At 42.5% G+C, this 14078-nt stretch overlaps 1 protein-coding gene across 1 annotated transcript in view; it reads right to left on the reverse strand.

The window, feature by feature from the left end:
* Nucleotides 1–14078, reverse strand: part of Adamts12 (ADAM metallopeptidase with thrombospondin type 1 motif 12) — a 315274-nt gene that overhangs the window by 214262 nt on the left and 86934 nt on the right. The window contains exon 3 of the mRNA XM_085831415.1: nucleotides 9793–9943. Coding sequence (XP_085687541.1) covers nucleotides 9793–9943 — 151 coding nt within the window. The remainder of the gene's footprint in view (nucleotides 1–9792; nucleotides 9944–14078) is intronic.

Below are 14078 nucleotides of genomic sequence, written 5' to 3' on the forward strand. Positions count from 1 at the left end.
TCAGGAGAGGCCCCCATTGGTTATATGTAGTCCTTCTGATACTTACTCGAGTAGGATGTCACAATATTTTGTTTGGTTTTTATAATGTTTTCTCCATTCTTTCTCAGTCATCAGTAAGTCTATGAGGGCAGGATCCAACTGGGCATGCTCAGGGTTTTTGTTCCTAGCTAAGTTAACATTTCTTGAAGAAAGAAAAGTCAAGCAAAGACATAAAAACAAAGTAAAAATATTTTAGAACTTTCTAAGCTTTAGCAGATTAGTTCAGAAAGTCCCCCTAAGAATCCACTCCTTTTTTGTACAGAAAGCTTGGAGCATAAAGCACATTGATAATTTTCTTCAATATTGTACCTAAAATCTAACGTGTAAACTTTCCTCCTTCTGAAGAAACAGTTTTGTGGTGATTTATGAGGCTTCCAGCTGCTCCACAGAACAGGACTCTGTGGGGGTGGAAATGCTTGTTTTCTCAAACACTGTCATTAATCAGACCATGGGACAAGCACACAGTTAACATTACTTACTCCCAAGAGACCACTTTTGCTTTGACTTGGGGACTCCTAGTGGTCTTGTAATGTTTGGCCTCCGCTTAGGCATGACCTCTGTCTATTCACTCCTGCAGGCTTTCACTGCACAACACAGATCCATCTGGTGAGCAAACATGTGTCAAGGCAATAATCATTAAATAGAAGGCACACAGTCCATGCAATGCTGTTTCTCAAGATGGAAATTAAATACAAGTTCAGAGGCATAATCATTAATAAAGTATGATTTATTCACTATTTACTCATTTGTCTGGCATTTAGCAGGTGCTTAGGGTGGCAGGCTTTGTCCTATAACTGATAACATTGCAGAGAACAAAAGCAAAGAAATATTCTCCCATGCAAAACTAAATTCTGGACATTAGAAGGCCCCAAGAGCAAAGAGCATTGGGTAATCACCAGAAATATTAAACAGTATAAAGGGTTTTCAAAGTAGTGGAGGCAAAGATATGCTGGGTGGTGATCAAGGAAGGCTTCTCTGATTGGTTGATTTGGGGAAAGCACTTGAGTAGCCTAAAAGTATATAGGCATCTGCAGGATGGACGTTTGCAAGCAGAAAAAGCAGCCAGTGTAAGATGAACACTGGGGAGGCAGAGAAGGAAGAGGAAAGTAATCTGAGAGGAGGGAGAAGATGACCAGAATGCAGGAGGAGCAGAGCCACCAGCAGTCCTCCTAAGCAATCCAGGGTGGGGAGAGGAAATCATAGGGACAGCATTTGAACGGGACTAGAAGCATGCTAAGATGTTGATTGCGATGCTAGCTCTGGATGTAACTCTGTCCTATGGCGCACAAGAACCTGACAGCTATGCATAACCTAGGTTCAGAGGTCATTATTATTTTACAGGGTTGCTGTGGTCAGCAGCTGAGCCACCAGGATCTTACTTCTAGTTCATCTTCCAAGGCTCTGCCCTAGTCCAGGTCAAACCATCCCCCAACACACACACACACACACAATCTGCTTCGATGGGCTGGAAGATGCTCTTGAGGTCACTTCTGCATACTTCTGCCTGGCCCAGAATTTCATTCACTGCGGCAGCTTGAATGTCTCACACTAGGTATAATAAGTAGAACCTTCTTAAGTACCTGCATTACTCATTTATATCTATCTGATCATCCAGCCATTCGACTATCTCGCTATGGGTTGCCATTCCTTGACAAAATAAAAACCATAATGTCTCCAGGATAGTTCAGTTGGTAAATTGCTTGTGTTCCAGGAGGAGAGATCTGAATTTCAGCTCCCAAACCCATGTAAATTAAGCCAGGCATGGTGGTGATACATTTATAATTTCAGCACTGGAGAGGCAGAGACAGGTAGATCAGTGGCTGGCTAGCCTAGTGTATTCAGTGACTAAGTCAGACAATAAAAGGCTTCATCTCAGTAAAGAAAGCTATCTGATGCATACAGATGGCACTCAAAGTTGTCTGTTGGCTTTCAAGAGTATGGGAAAACATGTACACCTACACACACACACACACACACACACACACACTGAAAAAAATCTCAAGTTGGTGGGTGCTGTTTCTTGTCAGGAGGCTACTGATATCATAGACAAATTCCTTCAAGAGAGCGTGGGGTTTTTTTCAGAGTTAAATCAGTTCCACAAAGAGAAAAACGTGTGTGTGTGTGTGTGTGTGTGTGACAGTGTAGGGAATCTGGAAGTTAATGATTATAAGATCAATACTTTTCAGTTCTCTTCCCAGACAAGGGTTCTGCTAGATCTTTGGAATGTATGTGGGAATTGGCAAATGTGATTCCTGGCTCAGCGTATACAGAAGAAGCAAACAGGCAGACTCGTCACACGATGGAGCCTGTGGTGGACACAAAAGTACTGGTGTTGAGTCATCTGTGCAGCTAAGCTTTCTAAGGGATAGATAAAAGTAACCCAACGAACCAGGCTTAGTCAGAGGAACTCTAAGTGCAAGAACAGCAGACAAGCAGAAGCTTGAAGTGTGGGGGTTTTGAGTAAGTAAAGTAAGTTCAACAAAACACAAGAGATGAACTCGAGGGGGGCGGGGGGGGGGGAACGGTATCGCTAAGATGCAGCTCCTGAAACGCCTCAGAGAGCTGTTGTCCCAGACATGGGGAGAGGCCTCCTTGGCAACGGCAAGATGATCTGATTCATGTTTAAGGAGCTGGCTTCCAGTGAGAGAAGTCAAGAGCAGAATGACCAGTTAGGACGCTGATGTACTATTCTAGATGAGAGCCAGAAGAGGCTGAAGCATATTGTAAGGCTCTGGGGAAGGTGGGTAGCTTAGAAACCTATTAGGTAGTAAAAAAATAACAGGACCAGGTAATAATGTGGGTTGGCTGAGCAAGCATGTGGGTTTGTTTGCTTAGTATGATATGGTTTTCCAAGTAGGGTCACTGGTGAACTCATGACCAAGCAATCTTGAGAAATGTAGAACGACCAGATTCTATGGGAGAGCGAAAAATAATTGTCACACTGATTGCATCAAGAATAACTCTCAACAGTAAAGGTGTGACTTATGAAGGCATTTTCAGAGATGACAGAGGCTCTGACCTAATGGTTGATGCCCAGATAGATTCATGCTGTGATGTTGGAAGGCAGAGAAAGGCAGGAAGTGGGGCCTCGTTGGAGGCATATGATCATTAGGGCTAGGTCTGTGAGAACTATATCTTGTCCTGATTCTTTCCTGCATTCCTTGTCATGCTTTCTGGCTACATGGTATGGGCTGTTCTGCTCCATCTTACCTTCTCCTCCTCACTGACAAGTCTGAAACAGAGCCAAGTAAATCTTTACTTATTTGTTTATATTGAGCACAACTGACTGCAAATATAAGCGCCGCTGATTAATTTCCCTTCACAGTCGGAGAAGTGCCAGACCGCTCAGATAGCCGATCTTTCAGGTAGTGTTTCTTCAGAATCGGGATGGCCTACCCTTACAAAGAACCATCCACCAGCCAAAATAGTCTTTGTTACAGTGACTCTGAGAGACTTCTTCTAACCCAGGATGTATCCCTCTGTACTCCCATCCTTCCCAAATCACCCTTGAATACAGTCTCAGCCTCTCTGACAGCTCAGGTCCAGCATAGCCCATCCTGGAAGAACAATGAGCAGACCAGCAGAGCTTCCTCTAGGAGCTATCATGCATGGAGCCCAGAAACCTTGACAGCTGGAATGGCGGAGGAACAAAGCAACGGACTGACCAGCATTGAGGGAATGTAAAGAGAGAATTATCACTGTGGGATCTACTTAATTAAGAAAGCTTGCACTTGAGAAATCAATATGTCTGCAGTCTGGAGCAACCCGGAGCACAGCCTCTGGCTCTCTGAGTTCCCTGAGTCTTGGCTATGGAGCTTATTAACCAAGCAAAGCCACCAGAGTCACCATTTAATCTGCTTACTATAAAGTAAAATGAATAATCTTATTATTAGGAAGTCATGAATTAAATAGTTGTCAGTCTCCTCTTATTAGTAGTAAATAATAATCCTTTTATTAGTAAATACCCAAAGTAAACTCCTACTAGCCCTTAAAGCAGATCGCATGTGTGGGTGTACACGCGTGTGCTATTCTACCGACTTACACTAACCGACTAACTAACTAACTAAATAAATAAATAAACAAACAAACAAACAATAAATAAATTAATTAACTAATTAATAAAACAACACTTACAGCAGCTCTTCTTCCTCTGTGATGCCTTAATAAAGCAAACCATCAGCTGCTGTGGATCCATTCCTAATGCACGGAGCCTCCAGAAACAGAGGGGGATTCTTCCTCAAGAACTCCAAGACAAAAATCAGGGAGAATGTGTGGGAAAAAAAAATCTGTCTACAAGGTAAAGTATTTGTGCTGCCCAGTGAAGATATTTAGACTCAACACGGAATAAAGAGGTCATTTAGAGTCTTCAACTCACTGCATAGCCATTAACTCAGAACAAGATATAAACACTGGAAAGTTTAAAACGTTGCTCTGATTTATTGAATTACTGATCTGATATGCCAAATAACACAGTGATCTATTGCAAATATCCACTAATTATAACTTGTTAGTTAATATTTAATAGTGTCTGTACATATCATTTTGAAAAGACAACCTAAAAACTTTCAAGTAACTACCCAAGACTTCGATGTCTTGCAGTAAGGTAGGCTGGGTAGCCTGAAAAACCCTCCCCAGCATTAAGCACATCACAACATTAAAGCATGAAAACAGTGGTAATTTCCAGATACTAAAAGTAGAGAACAAGAAAAGACATCAATTTACAAAAAATTTCAGAGAAAGACACACACAGAAGATATAGCATTATGACCATCTTTTCTATCACCATGGTGAGGCACTGCCCCATCCCTGTCATTAACTGTTACTCGCTGGGATGCTGTGAAGGCATCTGCAGACGTGACTAAGATCCATATCAGTTAACTTTAAGCAAGAGCGATGATCCTAAATAGTCTAGTGATCCGCTTCAACTGGCTAAAGAGCCTTATAAATAGAGCTTCCACTTCTCTGAGTAGATATTCTACACTCGGACGGCTGCTTCAGCACAGGCACAGCAGTCCCACCCTGCCCTTTCTGTTGGCTGGTTGATGGATCTGTCATTTACAAGACTCATACCTACTGTGACCCAAGATACAATTCCTGATGGCTTTCCTGACTGAGGCACAGCATTAGCAGCTAGTCTGGAATGGCTGTTGCTCCCTACCTCTATTCTGGAGAAATGAGACATGGTTAAGCCCACAGAGGTAGTAGGTCAGATTAGAGACCACATGAAAAGACATAAATATGTGATCAACTGGGTAATGGTTCTTAGGGCATGGAAGAAAATTATCAAGATGCCCTAGTACTATCATTGTTAAACTTCCTAATGCTGTAACCATCAGATAGTTCCTCATGTTGTGGTGACCATAAACCATAAAATTATTTTTTTTGCTACTTCATAACTGTTATTTTACCACTGTTCTGAATCATAATGCAAATATTTATGCTTTCCGATGGTCTCTGGGGTTGTGACCCATAGATCGAGAACCTGGATTGTGTGTGTGTGTGTGTGTGTGTGTAACTTTAACACAAAGCACTTCCTATCCAGAAGACTGACACAATCCAAAAGAGAAAATAACATAAATTTGACAGGATACAGCACAGGAGACTATCTCGATCATGTCCGTGAACATCAACTTTGGAATGCAATTATGCATTATCTGGTGGAATCTTGGATCTAGATATTCTGTGTGTTATTGATTTCATTCCACTTAGTAGAATAATAAACTCACAGAATATCTACAGGTGGGGTGAAAGTCCTACCAACCTACACTAAGAAACATAAACAAGAGTGGGCTATGCAACATAATACACACACACACACACACACACACGCACACACACCTGGATAGCAGTTTGAAAACACTCAAGACTGAGTCAAATGTAGGTGGCTTACAAAATGGAATTTTTTTTTCTGATACAGAAAACAATAAATGAACGATGTCTCATTGTTCTGCCACAAACACGCTGTAGAGTAACAAAAACCTAATACATGTCCCAATATTCCACGTCTCTTCATAAGTAAGAGTTACCTCTTTGAAGGTGAGGCCAGGACTGGACCTCTCCTTACTCATACCCTTTATCCAAGCTTCCAGCTTTATACCAGGGGCTGTAAACTATTCACAACTGTATCCACAGAGCTCAGGAAAACATCTGGCATAAAGAAGATACCCAGCAGACATTTGTGGGATAATTGAATGCATTTGAAAACAAGCTTGCATGCCAAAAGTAGATTAGGTGTTTCCAGCCTAAAACCCTGATGAGTGAAGTCAGACTCTGGCTTTATCTGCCAGGGTGACTTTGTGCCACCTACAACCCTGCAGCTACTGACAGCTGCTTAATAACAGCTTCCCCAGCATCCCCTACATTTCCACCCAACAGCTACTGTGCCCCAGTGTAACTGCATCTCACTAATAATGGGAAGACAAGGGAGCCCATCTCTACTCATTAAAGGAAAGCATACAGACTTCACAGTTCCTATAACTTAGCATAGACTCCAGAAAGTTGAGCTTGGAGGAAATGCAGCAGGAATCAGCGAGAACTCAGAAAATCAGACAACTCCAGCACAAGAGATTGAGGAGGCAGTTAGCATGATCAAAGCAAAACCAGGCTACTGTCATGTTAAAATCCTGACACAAGCTGCAAATCCCTTGCAACTTTTCCATGTGGGAAATAAAAAAGAATGCAAAGGGTCACACGTCAGGGGAGAAGAGCTCATCTGTTTTTCTATTGCAGTGCATTAGAGGATCCGAAGGCAACTGTTCATTCAGCCTTGAGGCTTCAGCAACCTAAGCATGAAGTGTGTTTTAATGTCTGCTGAGGACACCACTGCCCACAGTTAACGCCATCATCTCTGTAGGACAGCATGGAGTAAGAGGTCTACTGTTGTCTGGTTCAGCAATACTGAGTACACTTCACACTATCAAGACTCAATGAGTCCTGCTATCTATATAGCTTGAAACTGTGTATGAGCTCATTAGATATTACTGAATCACTTTAACTATCATTTAAACAGTGCTGTTTCCGGAAAGGAGATGGTTAAGACAACAAATACATCTTCAGTATCTAGAAAAGACGCATTTGCTTTCTTCTTTCTATTAGTGTTACCAAGAGCAGAAACTGCTACACTCTGTTTTTTTCTAGCCCCAAATGCGGTCTCTATCAGTTTCATTTCAGCAGTTTACTGACCTCTTAGTTCACACCAAACACACTTGGTGGAAAGACTCTGTATGTGCCCTAATAAGGCTTGCAGGAATGGCTGGTGAAGCAAGATTAATACTGAAAGAAAGCTTAAACAGCTCAAAACCTGGGGAATAAGGAAACTGTGGCTTGTGAATCTGGCTGTGCTCTGATACTAACCAATTCGATACTTTTGCAAACCATCTCCCTTCCCTGAGCCACAGCTACTGCCTCATTGGAAAAGGCTTGAGTGGACACTATCAAAATCCCTGTGAGCACAGCTGATCGATCCTGACACTGTGAGGAACCCAAAAGCAAAAAAAAAAAAGAAGTGTCCTTTACAGTCTTAGAATCTCCTTAGAGAAGTTCACAATAGGAAGATCATGCTAAGAAGGGAGATACTGAGGGAGGACTTACAAGACTTACAAGTGCAGAGTCTTAGGGTCTTCCTAGGAACACCATGTGAAGTAATTTGACACGTTTCATAATTGTATTATTGTCTGTGATTTAATAGTGACTGTGATATTTGTAAATCTCCCTCTTTCCTATCTTTCCTTCTGCCTGCATGACTAAATGTTTCCTATAATCAGCTCATTGTTTCATAGTGTTTCATATGTGAAAAGATTCATACACACACACACACACACACATATATATATGTATACATATATATATATATAATGGGTGTTCTTCATGTATGAAATTATGCATTGTATGTATATTACATGTAGAGGCCAGAAGAGGGTACAATGTCCCCTGGCACTGGAGTTATGGACAGTTTAAGCTGCCATGTAAGTGCTGGGGATTGAAGAGCAACAAGTACCCTTACCTACTGAACCATCTCTCCAGCCCCTTAGTATATTTGTATGTAGTCCACTTCTTAACAGGGAGTTCCCATATTCAAGGTGTGTCGGTGAGGGATAGTTCTCACTCATTCACTAAGCAACCATCCAGAGCAACCCACCCATTGCCCTAGTAATTCTCTTAGTTGTGCTGATAACCTCGACCTTAGGTTCAATTGTAAAGCTATAAATCCAGACACGCAACACATTCTCCCTTACCCAAAACATAGTAGGATGTGGTGATTGCCCAGTGATTGGGTTTGTGACAAACAGTATCTTAAGTTTCACATTGAGATTACGTGGATTGACACTTTCGGCAATCCAATCAGCCACATGATTGGTGTACTCCTTCCTTGTCATGCTTGCTGCAAGATTTACACAGTAGATTATGTAATGTAGAACCCAGCTGCAATCACTTACTAAGGAATTGAAGCAGCCATTTGATTTTATGCACATAAAAAATTCAATATTTAGAAGTTTCCTGTTGTTTACATTCACTACTATGACTATAGAAAGAAGTCCCAGGAATGTTTCTATGAAGCATACACAGGTGACTACTTGTCCTTCCATGCACTGACTACTGCGAAGCATGCATGCAATCTCCTCATCCTTCTACACACTGTATGAAGCGTGCACACGTGCCTCTCATCCTCCCACTCACTCACTACAAAGCTGCACTCCTCAGTGTCTCTGCCCAGAAACCACTGCTTTAGCTCCATCATTCCTTTCCCCCTTTGAGGTTTCCAGATATTTAAGAAAAAAAATAATACTTTCTTTTGTTCCTTTTTCCTTTATGACATTGTTAGTTTTCCCTCTGAAGAAATGGACAATATAGTATTTGAAAAAATGTTCCAATTTTGGGTAGCCCTTATACATTGTTTTTATTTTATACACGTTAAAGAAAATGTGAGGTTGCACGAAATTACTGGGATTAGTTTATCTGTGACAGTCATTTTATTTTTTCTATATTTTGAAAATGGGAAGGATAAATGCATTGTTTTCATTAATTTTTTTAAGCTCTATATTTTGATAGTGGTTTTCCCTTCCCCTAACTCCTCCATCATCCTAACTATCCAGGGCAGGAAAGAAAGGAGCAACTCAGATGATGCTCAGAACAGAGGATACGTATGGGACAGGAAGGCAGGGAAACAGGGGAGCAAACAGACAGGGCACAGTGGGGAAGGGAAGCAGAGGGACATGGGGAAGGGAGCATTGAGCCTAGGGTAGGAGGCAGGATGGTAGGGGACAGGGTGACAGGGGCCCAGGAGGGCAGGCAGGGCAAATGAACAGAGGACATAGAACATAGCTTAGCCAACATCAGATATAGCACAGTGTAGCCAGAAGCATCTCTGAGTTTACCATCTAATAATGTGTTCATAAGCTTTTTGGTTTCTCTTTGTACATCATTATTAAACATTTGTATCTGCTTTCCATATACAGGCCTGATGATATGCCAGCTATTTGTTAATTGTTCACACTAACACTAATGTAATATGGTATTGTCAATGTTAAAAAGCATTACTTCTTTAAGTTGCTTGTTTCTGGGATATTCTGGAGTGGATTCCTTTTTTGTTTCTTTAAGGAAGGATAGGACTGGAAATATGTTGCTTAGGCTAACTTTGAGTTCATAATTATTATGCATACAGTCATAGCTATGAGGCCTGGATAAAGAGGTCATGCTTTAAAATAACATCATAAATCAAACTCCTTATTTAGGAAGATTTTGAAGTCACAATACCCTTTAATCCACAGGTGGGCTCCTTTGTCTCTGGAGCTCTGATGCTCTGTCTCCTGTATACAACATGAGGGTAGGACCCTTCCTCGGTCAGTGGATGCTTTTTAACAGGCTCGATGAAAAAGTCTCCATGTGGTAGATGGAAAAATCCAGTCTGTAAATATATTCAATGAGAGGGCTTATGTGAATCAAGTCTGCAAAGAGGAATACTAAAGTGAAACATTATATAGACCTTGGTAATCTCTGGAAATCCCAGAACCAGTGCTCTCAAACTCTGTCATTGGGTGTTGGAAAAACTAATGGCTCATAGATGTCTTTGTAATCATAAGTATAAGCAGATTGGTCATAGATGCCTTTGAGATGCTAGTATATATATCCACATGTTCACACAGACCCAAAATGTCATATGCCGTTATTCAGGTTCCTAGATTCTCCTTGGCACCACTGCTGGGCATTTCCAGATCACAAATCGAGGCCTTGCTTCTGCTTGTCTCCATGGAGACCCTGGCTATGCCCTCAATCCACTGATAACAGAACATTTATCTCTGTATGATAATATGACCATACAGGCACCCAATTGCTTTCCTGAATGCATTCAATACCTCATTCAGGAAACAAACATAAGACTAAGTGTCTGATCCATTGAAAAGTTCTCTACCACTTTACAGGCAAAGAGAGCATTCTTATTCATGGCTATAGGGATCAGTTCTATGTCTGAGCATGCTGGTCCGTGAGGAATTCAATCCAAGGGGTTGATATGAAAGTATATTTCTTTCTACTCCTCTGTTCCCTATGGAAAACTTCCAAGTATCTACTTGAGGTGCTTAGCAAAGTCTAAGCCAGCCAAGCACAGTGATTCATGCCAGCTATACTTAGAACTCTGAAGGCATATGCAGAAGAATTATGAGTTCAATGTCATCTGGGCTGCAAAACAAACTCTCAAGGTTCCAATCCCATCATGCTTGAGACAACAAGTTCACTCTGGGTGACCTGTTTGGAGTTTTACATTGAGCCACCTATTCAAGAGCACCAGGCTCTGGAATGAAACGGGGTCAAACCCAAGTGGCTCCTCGCTTCTGATCTTGAGTAAATGACTTGCTCAGTTTCTCAGATCTCATCTCAAACACAGGGACAACTACAGGTTATTGTGAATGGCAGATGAGTGCATCTATATAGGACTTTTAGAGAAGGTGGTGTTCAGAGTGGTGACTAGCATTAGGCTCTTTCCAGACTTCTGACTGTGTCATTTCACAGAATCAAGATGGCTGGACATTAAATATTATTTCTCCAGTATAAACCTAGACACTGGGTACTTGAAGGAGACTGGAAAAGACCTCCCTGTTCTTCTCTCTGTATATCTCAGCCCAATGCTACTCAGCTATAGACAAGACTAGCTGATCAGTCCAAGCAAACAGGAAGCATGGGAGGTTCTTCTCAATTTGTGTGTCCGTCTAAGTACCTGTGATAGCTATTCTTGGTTGTTACCTTGATTATGTCTGAAATGAATTACAATCCAGGATTTATAAAGTTCTTTTGTGAAATGGGAAAGAAAAGCTTATGTCCAAGTATGGTGGTTCACACCTTTAATGTGGGGCAGTGGGCTGCTCACAGACAGCCTGGTCTCCAGTCGAGCAAAGATCTAGAACCCTGGGGGATCCAATGGGTGGTGATTTCTACCTACATGGGATGGAAGGTGTTCAATCATGTCTCTTTGACCCCTGGCTCCTGTTATAGCCCCCACATCTCCCACAGGAGAGGTGTGCGACTATCAGTCATGCAGACAATGTCCCAAGCTCCTGGCATTCTGGCTAGACTCCACCCCCCACAGTTACCTGACTATAACTAGGTATGCTCCTCCCCATAGTTACCTAGCAACAACAAGATAGTCCATCCCACTATAAAAGGAGCTGCTTGGCCCCTCCTTGCTCTCTTTAAGCTCTCTCCTTTCTTACTCTCTAGCCCTCCTTCTCTCTCTCCTTTCCCCCTCTCTCCACGTGGCCATGGCTAGTCTCTCCCTCTTTCTACCTTCTCTCTTTCTACCTTCTCTCTTTCTCCTTGCCTTTTTACAATAAAGCTCTAAAACCACAGACTATCTCTGCTCATCAAAGTCTGCTGTGCTTGAACGATGGGATAGGCTTTCCCCTAAAGAGCAGCTTCTAACCTCCCACTGGAAGGCCTTCTTGCGCTCCAGCCATGGACCAGACCAAGGACTCTCGCCTATGTGGGAACTATCCATTGGCTCCTCTCTCCCTGCCCTCCCCTCCCTTCAGTCCCTGGGGCTGACCGAGCCAACTCTGGGGGCCCCCATTCCATTCTCAGCTCTTCTGTGGTGTCCAGCGGTGTTGGGATGCCTGAGGCTGAGAACCTGGTACCTAAGACTGCCCCTTGTCCACCACTCTCTGAGTTGGGGTCCAGTGGCTTCCCACAGCCAGACACCCACCCAGGGCCACTTAGAAAGCATGTGGCAGTCTTCCACATCTGTCTACCCAGAGCACTGGAACTCTGGCAGGACACAATTTTTCTCCCACTCCCTCTTTCCCCCACACCCACTGCCCAACACTTTAATCCTATCACTCAGAAGAGAGAAGCATGTAATCTTTGAGTTCAAGATTAGTCTACAGAGCAAGGACAGACAAGCTTAGACAGTGAAGGAAAACACTGAAAACAGAAAGCTAGTGATGATGAAATAGAACCAGGGGTGTGAGGGGGCATGTTCCAGCCCTAGTAAGCAGGAGAACTTGCAGGGCCATGTGGTTTAGGCTTCAGATCCAAGAGTAGAAGGGGTTACTGGGACAATTGATGCTGGTTAGATGGAACTAAGAAATTAGTGATGATTAAGAACAGAACATCATCGCTTAGGTGAAATCTTCTGGAAAATACTTTCTGAGAGCACAAAGAAGCTGTGTTCCAGAGGTGGACAAGTTTGCACCTTGTGCTGGTAGCCAAACTAGGTAATACATAAGAGTCACCCAAGAAGTACTGGTTTTTAAGGCATTCAGGGGTCATGGAGAGCAGCTGAGTCTTGGCATTCTGAGGCCATGGAAGGCCATTGGTGAAGATGCAGCCTCAGTTGTAGTTGACAGCTGAGGACTGAAGGGGTAATGCAAAGAAATTGAGGCTTGGCACCATGAATAGAGCCTATGATTGGCTATTGGTGAAACCTAGTTGGAGTGGAAGACCCCAGTGTATTGGAGATGCCAGTACCATGGGATGATCACCAAGAACAGCAGTAGTGATGGAGAACATCAACCTGAGCTTAGAGTGCTACAGAGGGCAGAGCTCAAGAAGTAACCCAAGCCCTTTGGAGGAGCCTAGAAGATCATATGTGGATCCCAGATATTGGAACAAGAAGCTGTGAAGGTGAAGTTGTCTTGGAGACCCCAAGATGTTAGAGATGCCAGAGTCATGGGATACCTGTCAAAGAAAGCTGCTACCAGGAAGTGGAATGTGGTAGTTTGAATATACTTGGCCCATGGGAAATAGCATTATTAGGAAATATGGCCTTATTGGAGGAGGCATAGCCTTGTGAGAGGAAGTGTGTCACTGTGAGGTGGGTTTTGAAGTTTCCTTCTATGCTCAAGCTCCACTCAGTGTGGAAGAGAAGCTACCTTCTGGCTGCCTGAAGAAAAGTCTCTCCTGGTTGCCTTTGGATCAAGATGTAGAGCTCTTGGTTCCTCCAGCATTATGTCTGCCTGCATGCTGCCATGTTTCCCACCATGATGATAATAGACTGAAGACTGAAACTCTAAGCCAGCCCCAGTTGAATGTTGTTTTATAAGACTTGCCTTCATCATGAAATCCTAAGACTGTATGTATTTGTCTTCTACTACCTGTCAGTGTGGACAGTAATATAAGTCAGACCTTAACACTAATCTTACCAGTGTGCTTCTTATTTTGATTGCCAACCTCAGAATATCTTCATATGAAGAATAAAAGAAAGATAAAAGTTCTTTAATCTGATCTGTGAAAAATAGCTGTGTGACCTTGAGTCAATTGCTCAAACCCTTAAGCAACAGTGCCCTTCCTCTTCCATAAGAGGCAGCAACGCTGACTAGTTTATAGCCATTGTAGATCCAAGTGAGAGGAGGCATGTGGAAGTGGCCTACAAGGTATTTTACTTTTAACCTCTAATTTGTTTTTACTCTGACATTTCCTAGGAGATGTGGCACTTTTTTTTTCCCTGTAGCTTTGTCTGAGAAGAACTTCTGTGACAGGAAGCACTGATGAGACCCAGAGAACAGAATCAAGTAGTTGTAATAAGATAGTGGAAACAGACTCCATGCATTACA

Source organism: Mus caroli, unplaced genomic scaffold (assembly GCF_978045245.1).
Source record: "Mus caroli unplaced genomic scaffold, Mus_caroli_1 scaffold_16, whole genome shotgun sequence".
Lineage (NCBI taxonomy): Eukaryota > Metazoa > Chordata > Mammalia > Rodentia > Muridae > Mus > Mus caroli.